The sequence below is a fragment of the Priapulus caudatus genome, unplaced genomic scaffold (genome assembly GCF_000485595.1).
Source record: "Priapulus caudatus unplaced genomic scaffold, Priapulus_caudatus-5.0.1 Scaffold608, whole genome shotgun sequence".
NCBI lineage: Eukaryota > Metazoa > Priapulida > Priapulimorpha > Priapulimorphida > Priapulidae > Priapulus > Priapulus caudatus.
The window spans coordinates 55,223-66,470 of record NW_014577669.1 but is presented as its reverse complement, the minus strand read 5'-3'; the positions used below and the strand labels follow the sequence as shown (position 1 = coordinate 66,470).

At 43.8% G+C, this 11,248-nt stretch overlaps 2 protein-coding genes across 4 annotated transcripts in view; one reads left to right on the top strand and one right to left on the bottom strand.

Annotated features, from left to right (window-relative positions):
• Positions 1–9,419, bottom strand: part of LOC106812114 (synaptogyrin-2-like) — an 11,783-nt gene extending 2,364 nt beyond the window's left edge. The window contains exons 1-4 of one of the 3 annotated variants that reach the window (XR_001394291.1): positions 9,312–9,419; positions 8,516–8,750; positions 6,512–6,660; positions 4,274–5,152 (exon numbers count right to left, since the gene is read on the bottom strand). Coding sequence is in view for 2 of the 3 variants with exons in the window: in XM_014815891.1 (XP_014671377.1) it covers positions 4,928–5,152; positions 6,512–6,660; positions 8,516–8,750; positions 9,312–9,416 (714 nt within the window). In the remaining variant the exon portion in view is untranslated. Of the gene's footprint in view, positions 1–2,103; positions 5,153–6,511; positions 6,661–8,515; positions 8,751–9,311 lie in introns of those variants that run through there. The other 2 variants (XM_014815892.1, XM_014815891.1) reach the window with 2 other exon arrangements.
• Positions 9,420–9,557: 138 nt separating this feature from the next.
• Positions 9,558–11,248, top strand: part of LOC106812106 (52 kDa repressor of the inhibitor of the protein kinase-like) — a 4,146-nt gene continuing 2,455 nt past the window's right edge. Inside the window, exon 1 of the mRNA XM_014815882.1 lies at positions 9,558–9,875. Coding sequence (XP_014671368.1) covers positions 9,766–9,875 — 110 coding nt within the window. The 5' untranslated portion in view covers positions 9,558–9,765. The remainder of the gene's footprint in view (positions 9,876–11,248) is intronic.

Below are 11,248 nucleotides of genomic sequence, written 5' to 3'. Positions count from 1 at the left end.
CGAGTGTGTGCGTGCGCGTGTGGGTGCCCGTGCGAGTGTGTGCGTGCGCGTGTGGGTGCCCGTGCGAGTGTGTGCGTGCCCGTGCGAGTGTGTGCGTGCGCGTGTGGGTGTCCGTGCGAGTGTGTGCGTGCGCGTGTGGGTGTCCGTGCGAGTGTGTGCGTGCCCGTGCGAGTGTGTGCGTGCGCGTGTGGGTGCCCGTGCGAGTGTGTGCGTGCGCGTGTGGGTGCCCGTGCGAGTGTGTGCGTGCGCGTGTTGGTGCCCGTGCGAGTGTGTGCGTGCGCGTGCGCCTGTGCGCGCGCGCGTGGGTGCGCGTGTAGGTGCCCGTACGAGCGCATGTGTTCACATGTATGATGTGCGCACGTAATGCAATGCGCGCACGTTTGTGTGTATGTGTTTGTGTCAGTGGTTTGTGTCCGTGAGTATCTGTGTATGTGCCCCTGTGTGCGTGTGTGTACTGTGTTCGTACATGGGCGTTTTTTATGCGTGTTGGTGCGTGCGTGTTGGTGCGTGCGTGTGTGAATGCGTGTGAGCACGCGCGTGCATGTACGTATACGATTTCGCGACAAGTTGTTGTTTCTGTCGATATCGCCAAGGTTTAACTGTGTTTCTGCGCAACAAACATATTTGTACTCTGCTGCATCTGACAATCTGACACATATTATACGTGTATTATACAGTCCCTCGTATATCACATTGAGGAAGACAGCCGGCCATTAGCGTTTGCATATAAATAATATATTATGTTATAATAATTATATAATGCATATGATATTACGGAGTTGACCGCTGACCATCTTCGTTCCCAGGACTCTTTCTATCGAAGATGGACCGCTGACCGGGGACTTAGCTTGTGGATAGATATATTATAGAACCAAGCGCCGCTTTAGTGCTTAGATGAACTCGTTTATCGAACCATCTTGCCTTGAGGAGTTCTCCTAAGAGTCAGTGTCTACGTTTCGTTAGTTATGTTATGTTCAGTTTTAATGCATTGCTATATAACTGTTCTCGTTCTGTTGCAGAATGGTTTCTTCATCGTTGACAATAAAGCTTATTTGATCATCGAGAAGATTGTTTCTTTAGATATATAATTATTTATTTACATGGTCCTTCATAGATCCTAAGTCGAGTTACTTGGCATTAAATGAAAGATATACTATAGAGATTTCGCACGAAGAAGATTCACATGAAATTATATTTATTACGTGAAAGCAATTTTATCATTCTCCAGCTGCCAGTTGTTTCGTGGGAACTCACAGTTACATGAGCAGTTACACTAACGCATATTTACACAAAAACATAAAAGATAACACGTAATTATGAAAGAGAGTTCGTAAGTATCAACGACGCAAAAAACAATGAACGAACCTGCGTGCAAAGACGTTCTCGAAAATTCTCATCTACTCGCGGATTAAAAAAAGAATCTGTAAAAGGAAGTACACACGTACATTGCAGCTTTCACCGGCATCAGATATAATAATAGATATATACGTGTATATAGAACAAATTGTGGACCAAGAAATTCATCAAGTCAGTAACGTAACCTAATTCTAAACTAGTTGGGTTTACAACCGTTATGACGGTGGGTCAAATTCGTGGGGAAACAAGTGTCGAAAGTACAATTCGGCACTATCTTTGATTGTCATTAAGGTGTGATCTCGGTGATGCGCTACTCAGTGACCATGAATTCACTGAAACAAAGCGAACGTTGAGCGAGCCTAGATATTAATTCACACCAACAGTAAATAATTACAAATAATTTGTGATTATTTACTCTTGATTCACATGCACAACTACTTGATGACGGGGGAAATACACCGGACCCATCAGCAAAGTACATAACCGGTTAAAAATCAAAAGAATCGGCGAAATGACCTTGGTGAACACAATACGGGACACGGATATCTTTTAGGACTGGCTTGATATCATTTCCCCTCGTTGTTCTTCCAATAGTACATTTACATTCACACTGCTAACTCGTGGGTGATTCAGTAAAAGATGTGCATGCCGTCATATGTACGACAAAACATACGCAAATGCTTGATATAGGTAATTATACGTGAACACACACACACACACACACACACCGAAAGAAATGCCACCGTGTCGAAAAGAAATCTGGCAGATAAATTTATTGCAAACACACTTCCCCACAATTTTGCGCTGGTCATTAATCGATGAACGGACATCACACGGAAATGGCGGAGACATTCGAATTAGCATGCTCATCTTTGTAAATACGACTTCTAAGATCCAACCAGAATTTCCACGTACCAGCGTGCAGTTTCTACTCAAAGCTGCCGAGTTTCACATGCTGCCAGAGCTGCATAACGATCAAGGTACGTACACGTTACAGCGCGAACACAATGCCATTGTGGATAGAAATCGATTAAGCAAATGACACAACTGCCGGTAGACTGGCAATATAACATGAAAGCGAGGGAACTTGGTTGATAACCAAAGATGGAAGCCGATGGAATTACTATTAAAAGAGTATGATACCCTTGTTTTTATAATACTGGTTGACGAAAGATACCATGTGTCTTTTGAGATGGGCAATATCCGTGCTTGCAGAGATTCAAGACATACACTACATCTCCAAAATTAATAATATGAAATGAGAATAGATCACCATCAGTCACCCGCAAACAGGCGTACATTTTGATCAGACACAAGTATTAAAATAATGCAATGTAAATGCTGTTCTATACAAAAGTATATATGCCTAGGCTCACACATACATAAGAAAACAAACGGTTGGTGCAGCAATTCGTGCCAACTCTTCTACAGAGCCATCCTTGTGAACTCTATTCCGGCTACTTCGATGTGCTTCTCATACAACTAGCAACATCACATTCATAAACATCTAATTTACTCGGTAATACCTAGCCAATATAATCAATATATTGTTCAATACCTTAGAGATAAGTTATCTCAAATAACATAGAGAGAAAAAACAACAGCTACTTGGCAAACTCGCGCGAAGGTCTCAAAATGGCCGACACACGCAAAGGCCATACGATTGCTACTCTCTAACCTTGTGTTAAGCCACAGGACAGTAAGACATGTTCCTGGCAATACAACATTATCCACCTCTACTACTGAGTATCAATGAATTTAGTAATGGCAGCCACGCTCTTGCAACATATCGCTCAAAACGTCGCTAAAGCGTGGCAACTCGAAACCATCCCCGGTTGTCTGGCAAATTCTAGCACTGTTCGTGAGCGCTAAAAGACCTTGAATATTAAACCTGGCACATTTGTCGATTACTCAAAATTATAGAAAGAGTTGAGACTAGTATATTAATACAGAGCTCATTGGGCTTAAAGATTTCCATATCTCCTGAGTTAGTCCTCATATAGAACTTTGTGCAGGCTATCCCATCATAACATCTTTGAATGACTCGTCTGTTCTTATATAAGCCAACATGAACTTCACGACTATGTGGTGTCATTGCTTCGACCGGATGAAACAGCCTACACAACTAAGCAAACCGGACGTCTTATGGGAAGAGTACATACACTTATATGAAACAGCACAATCTTACATACGAACACGGTGGGCTGCACGAAACCTGGCGAAGACCATAGTATGATAAACGATACAAAAAACGACTGTAAAACAGTACACGTGCTAAAGTTGCAATAATTCCCTGAAGAAGACTCCATCTACTGATAGACGAGATAAAACAAAATTATCATTCGAATAAATCTAGAGAATTCCCATGCCAATGACTCTGGAAGCTGGCACGTCCAAAATAAAATACAGAGAAGTGAAATAAATTAGGTAGGCACCTCACGAACTTCATTACCAACACTTGACAAGGCGAACGAGTGAGATTCTTCAGGGTAAACTGAAATATCCGACACCACTATCCATCTAAATAGAAGTTCCACGTAATCCACTAATCTAATGCTAATATGCTAATGGCACGGCGGACCCACTATAGACACACAGCATAGAATTGGCTATCATAGATCACAGGAAAGTGTAATAATATATATGTATATACTCGCCAAAATTTGTCTATGTACATACATACATGCATACATACGCACGCACAAATGCGTGAACACGCATACATATTTGTATATTACACAGACAGACATCATGGCGAGTGGTTAGAACACATAAAGCCAGATATAAGGATATAAAGATGTACAACACGTGCTAGAGTAAAATAACTTGATAACACGCATAGAACACAAGAGGCACAAGATGATAGAGCAATGCGCACAACTCCCGCGATAATTTAGAATCTGGAAACGCAAGCAACCTTTATGCGACACGTCAATGCATATGTGCGACTGTGCATGCACGTGTAGGTTTTCAGTTAAATATTCTGCAGGTAAATTATTGCCCACCTTTAGCATTTCGTCTACGAATCGCATCGGACGCCGACAAAGTATTAACCCGACCATTCCCGACGACAGCTGCAACGTGCAGGAAATCATGACGAAATCATGACGAAATCGCGACGAAATCGTGATAACGAGTAGCAGTGGTGAAGCCAACAACGCCAAAGATCGGCGGCGCGCGGCACTGGGAGCGAGACCGAGACGTCGCGCTCCACTCTCCGAAACAAATCTCCGCCGCCACGTCTTCACACCGTCGCGCGTTCCGCCGCCAGCATCGGGCGCGAGCGGACGGATGCACGCCGCCGCCGGATGTCTCGTCGAGTCGCCTGAGACACAAACGAGATGCCAGCGATACGCGCCTGAGACGCGAACGAGACGCGCCTGAGATGCGCCTGAGACGCGAGCAAGACGCGAACGAGACGCGCCTGAGATGCGCCTGAGACGCGAGCAAGACGCGTGCGAGACGCGCCTGAGATGCGTGCGAGACGCGAGCGAGACGCGAACGCCGAATCCCGATCCCCACCCTGCGCCGGCAACGGGCCGTCGTACGTCCGCCCGCCCCCCGGCGCCCTCTAGTACATCGGTGGCTGGTAGTCCTGCTGGCCGAGCTGCGGCGCGGGCTTGCCTCCGAACGGGTCATCGGGGAAGCCGGGCTGCGCGTTGTCGTCTGCCGCTCCCGGGTACGCGGAGTAGCCCGGCGCGGGGGCGCTGCCGACCGAGTCCGGGTCGTAGGCGGGCGCGAACGCCGAGCTGACGCCGTCGCGAAACCGCTTCACGGCGAAGAACGAGAGGCCGGCCTGTAGAGAGAGAGAGAGGAAGCTGGGTGAGAGAGAGAGAGAGCGAGAGAGAGAGAGAGAGAGAGAGAGAGAGAGAGAGAGAGAGAGAGAGAGAGAGAGAGAGAGAGAGAGAGAGAGAGAGAGAGAGAGAGAGAGAGAGAAGCAGGGGGTCGTCGCGAGCGAGCGCGATTTTCGTCTTCTCGCCGCGTCACGCGGTGAGTGAGCACGATCACACGCAAGGTTAGCTGACGCCCGTGTAGGACTGCCGCTTGTCTATAGCAAGGAGCTAAATATAACAAGGAGAGGAAGTGGATTGACTGTGTGCTTTTTGCCTCAAGGGTGCCATCTATGGACCATAATCAGCTGAAACGGCAGACCGAACGCAGAGACAATAGAACACTATCTGTTCTAGGGTCTCTGCCAAACCCAAATTTTGGCCAGATATGGCGGCGCTTCCTCTCCTTGTTATATTTAGCTGCTTGTCTATAGAGGAGAACACTTTTGGGGTTTCGCCTCCGAGCGGCAGTTATATGGTGAAACAACCTTCATGGAAGAATGAACAGCTGTCAATTAAGGGCACTTTTCGAGTTTCATCCAAGTGAAATTTACACATTGAAACCACCTATATAAAACAGACACCTGTCTATAAACTACACTTGTTAGCTTTCACTTCAGTTACTCATATATATACATATATATATATATTGAGAGAGATAGATATATAGAGAGAGAGAGAGAGAGAGAAAGATATATAGATATAGATATATGTACAGGTTTGACTGTAATTCTAATGAAGGTAAACTGATCTGGGTCCACGTAGCATTAATAAAAAAGAGCAACACTGACCTAACGTAACCAATGTGACACCAACTAGCTTACACGAACTGGTCCAATTCGACCGCACAGCACGAGTAACTTTCAACCTACGTGTGCCATTACGAATACGATTCATACCAATTACTAGTGATGTCACGATCATCGATTATACTCGATCATCGGTTGAACAGTGGCTCAAACCAAGCGCTTGGTTTACAAAATCCATAATCAATTTCAGAAAAAAAACAAAAAAATTCGAAAAAGTGATGAGAATCAGAGATATCATCGCTACTATACAAGTTATCCTTTCTTAACATACATGTATTATACACACAGTACTTAGTAAACAGTGCAAAACAAGCACATACATGCACACACGTACATGAACACGACGTTACTCACACGCAGGCATTCAACACCCCGAGTAACCGATTGTAACCGATCATCGGTTACTTGGGTCCAACCGATGATCGATTACGAAATTACAACCGATTGACAACACTACCAATTACCCAAAATAGACTCATGATTCATGCAGGAGAAGTAAACTGCACTGCTGCTCACCCATGTGAAGATGGAGAAGAAGGAAAATGCGATGGCAGCTTGTACGTTGTTCTTTCCGAAGCCGTCCGCTGGTAGAAGTATAGTAGGTGTCTTGCTCCAAGTGTTTGCCAAGAAGCAGAATCCAATGAACCAAAGAAGCGTCCACAGCGCTGTGAATACATCGCATTTCACGGTAACATTTACAACAAACGAGCGCTTTGCACGTTTTAGTACCTGAACAAATTTCAATTTGATTACATGCATCTAATTAACTTACGAGTTACAAGTACTTAGAATCAATCTACAGTACGTTGAAAATTTGTTAAAATTTTTTTGGGTATATTTGATACAGATGTGAATTAAATGTTTATACAGTCAATTATAATATCAGAATGATTTTGTGGATATATTTATAGCACTGTCTATCTTACACAAAAACTCAGATAAATTTTCTCTATTTTCGATTAGAAAAACGACTACAAAAATCAACAGCGAACAATATATTGACAAAGTGAAAGTTGTACCTAAAACCTAGTTCTGCCTGGATAACGATTAAATTTTTCAGGGGTCTGGTGTGACACATTTTGAAACCCACAACAAAGGGAACTTCAGGGATTTCCCTCAACTGACCCTTATACGCCAGTTATTACTACACAACCCTCTCCCCCCTCCCTTACTGCCCCACATCACCCAGCTTAACCACAATATTTGAAATGGTAGTAATGATAAAATATTATAGGACCATCGTATTTAGCCATATTCTCCAAAACATGCACAATTCGAATTTTGATTACCGCCGCCATTTCTTGCGAAACTCAATGTCGTGCCAATTTCAAATTAGAAACAGAGTAATCTGCACAGAATCAGATGCCACTTTGTTTGAACTGGGTGCAGAATGGGTGCACTTGTAACTTTTTGGTATACTAAGGCACCATTTGCATATTTATTGTTGCTATAATCAAATATTCCATGATGTTATGGCGTGTTCAATTCTAATTTTCTATGCTACAACAGCAGGAATTCTTAGTGCTTTTCAAGTTGGTGTAATCAGTAATATATCTGCTATGAGGTTAGACTACATTCAGCTATATTTTATTCAGATTGTGCGTTTTGGAGCAACGATTTCGAAATAAATCCGTTAACAACGGTCACCCAAAAACATCATGTCACCCAGGACGATGTGTTTCAAACCAATGTCCTCAATAATATATCTGCTATGAGGTTATACTACATTTAGTTATATTTTTTTCGGATTGTGCGTTTCTGAGCAACGATTTTTAACGACGGTCACCAGAAAGCACCATGTCGCCAACGACGACGTGTTTCAAGTTGGTGTAATCAGTAATATATCTGCTATGAGGTTAGACTACATTCAGCTATATTTTTATTCAGATTGTGCATTTTTGAAGCAACGATTTCGAAATAAATCCTTCAACAATGGTCGCCAGAAAACATCATGTCGCCCAGGACGACGTGTTTCAAGTTGGTGTAATCAGTAATATATCTGCTATGAGGTGACAGGGTTTCTTCTGAGGGAAACTTAGACAAAGGAGATAATGGCCAGTTTGGGGAAAAAACGCGCATGATGGATTCAAAGGCGTGCCGTAGGCCGTAGGAAAAGTGTAGACCCCGTGTCTCATGACCCAATAAACGCACATGGCAATCTAAATATGCCAGAAGCACGTGGTAATCTATTTATTTTTGGGTTGACACTGTTTTGACAACAAACGATGTTAAATTTGACAACGGCGGTGCGCCACCGTGCCTCTTATGTATAAGAAACCCTGGGTGAGACTATATTTAGCGATATTTTTATTTGGATTTTGCATTTTGGAGCAACAATTTCAAAATAAATCGTTTAACGACAGTCACCCGAAAATATCATGTCACCCACGACGACATGTTTCAAGTTGGTGTAATCAGTAACATATTATATATCTGCTACGAGGTGAGACTATATTTAGCTATCTCGGATTGTGCGTTTCAGAGCAACGATTTCGCAATAAATTCGTTAACAATGGTCACCCGAAAAGATCATGTCGCCGACGACGACGTGTTTCCGCGTCTTCACGCTCGTGATGTTCTCGAAGAGGGCGTCGGCGACGAGGAACCCGACGCAGCCGAGGAAGGCGAGAACGCCGATTCCGGTGCCGTAGTGGCACGCCGAGCTGTTCATGTTATACTGGCACACCTCGTAACCCTCGTCGTCCTGGAACCATCCCTCCGACGCTATGCAGCTGAACACTATGAGGCTGAACACCTATAGGGAATGCGTGGGGGGAAAAACACGGGTGTTACCACGCAGCATTTGCATGTGGGATCGGTCATGTCATTATAGGGTGCGCCAACGTTGCGATGCGAACATGCATGCGACATCGCATTGGTGACTAGTTTGTGATGCACTTTGACTTAGAGTTATTTTTTAAACGTCAAAAAGAGTACTTCTGATTAATTTATTAAAATGCAAAAACAAACTTGCACGCAACTGACTGGAAACGCACTATCATGAAAAATCCAACTCTCCAACTCGTAAATCAGGCAGTGGTTTATTACAGACAAGCAACGCAATTGCACTTTTTGGACTATTATTAGCACAATTCTTTTTTCAACTGGTCTCAAAAACAGTGTCAGTGAACCGCAAATTTGTGACGTGACTTTCATATAAATGTCATAATCATATGAACATTTGCGCCGAATTTTTCAACCCTTGACAGTTGACTCCCTCTGCCTCTGGCTCCGCGATGACACAAGATAGCCCACTAAGTATTGGTTTCTGAGGTGTGTACCGTTTCGATATACATAAATGGATCTTGACACTCACCAAAGATAGCAATCTTAAAATTACTGTTGGCTTCTTAATAAATGTAAGCGGGTCAAAAGGTTGACCAGCTGGTCCCGCTCCGTACGCCAAGTTTCCGTCCATCATGACTGCGGCGTTCACTTGTTTGTCATCAACAAGTAGAGTATAGACTGGTACCCGTTCGCCACCTTTACTCCGGCATATATCCTTCGCTACACTGTCGACCGGGTACCAGTCAACAAGTAGAGCGCAGTGACAAGCAAAGATCGTAGAGTGAACTATATGCCTACGGCAATGCCTACGGAACTCTAGAATCTTTGGTCACAAGTGACAGGCCTATGGTAGTAGGTCATTGGTCGCTAGAAGCGCCATTTATGTTATCACTTTCACAATATCAGCAGATACAAAGATTTTTTAACACAATATAAATAAACGAATAACACGAATTCTGATTTTTGCTGTGTGCCGATTCGTCATGGCTTCTACGTCAACAAGCTCAGCTCACTGTTCTGCTCCAAATTGCTCGAATCGTCAGTGTAAGCGACCCGACCTGTCTTTCTTCAGGTTCCCCAAGAATACGGAAAGGTAAGAAAATAATATTTTTTTGTCGAAATCTATCGTGAAAGAGTTGTGCACTGCAATCTTCGTTGATACATGGCGTAGGGCTCATAGGGTCTATAAGGCGCGTTCACACGGACGTTTTTGGCCCGAGCCTAATTATGCTCAAGGGGTCGTTGTCGTAACCACTGGCAGCAAGATCAAGCCCGCACGTACAGCACACACGCGGCGCCATTGACTATATATACAACTCGTTGTATATATTGTCAATGGCGCCGCGTTTGTGCTGTGCGTGCGGGCTTGATCTTGCTGCCAGTGGTCGTAACAGGTACTACACAAAGTGTACCAGACTTGTACTACAGAAGTGTACCCTAACCCTAACACTAACCCTAACCCTAACCCTAACCCTAACCCTAACTCTAACCCTAACCCTAACCTTAAACATACCTCATATAAAAATATAAACATAATACTAAACAACCTAAAACTACCTCGGGTACATATCTGTAGTACCTGTTACGACAACGACCCTTCGTGCCCTAATTAGGCCCGTGCCAGATTTGGTCCCATCAAAAACGTCGGACCAGGCCCGAGCCAAATTTTAGCACCAGCTTTCGGCGAGCGGTAGAGCGGTAGAATCGGTTGAGCGGTAGATACCGCGAGTGTCGAACGTGTAGTTCGACGAAATAAAGTCCAAAACAGTAAAAAAATTCGAAAAATTTGATCAGGATGCAGCACGTTTTCAAGATTGATAATTAAACTCGGAAGCACGTTTTCAAGATTGATAATTAAACTCGGAAGCACGTTTTCAAGATTGATAATTAAACTCGGAACGTAAGTAAACACTGAATCGTAAACAACGCCATCTCGCGATCATACTGCCAAAGTATCTGTGAGATATTTGTGCAATAAAATTTATTTGAATTTGAATTTGAATTTGACTGACAGTATTCACTTGCGTACGTGTGAACGCTCCGACTCAAACCGGCCCGAGCCAAATTTGGCCCGAGCCAAATCTAGCCCATTTGGCTCGAGCCAAACCATGACCGTGTGAACGCGACTATATCTAGCTTGAGTCGGAGCGTTGACACGTACGTAAGTGAATACCGTCTGTCAAATTCAAATTCAAATTCAAGTAAATTTTATTGCACAAATATCTGACAGATACTTTGGCAGTATGTCGCGAAATGGCGTTGTTTACGATTCAGTGTTTACTTACGTTCCGAGTTTAATTATCAATCTTGAAAACGTGCATCCTGATCAACTTTTTCGAGTTTTAACTGTTTTGGACTTTATTTCGTCGAAGTACACGTTCGACACTCGTGGCATCTACCGCTCAACCGATTCTACCGCTCTACCGTTCGCCGAAAGCTGGTGCTAAAATTTGGCTCGGGCCTGGT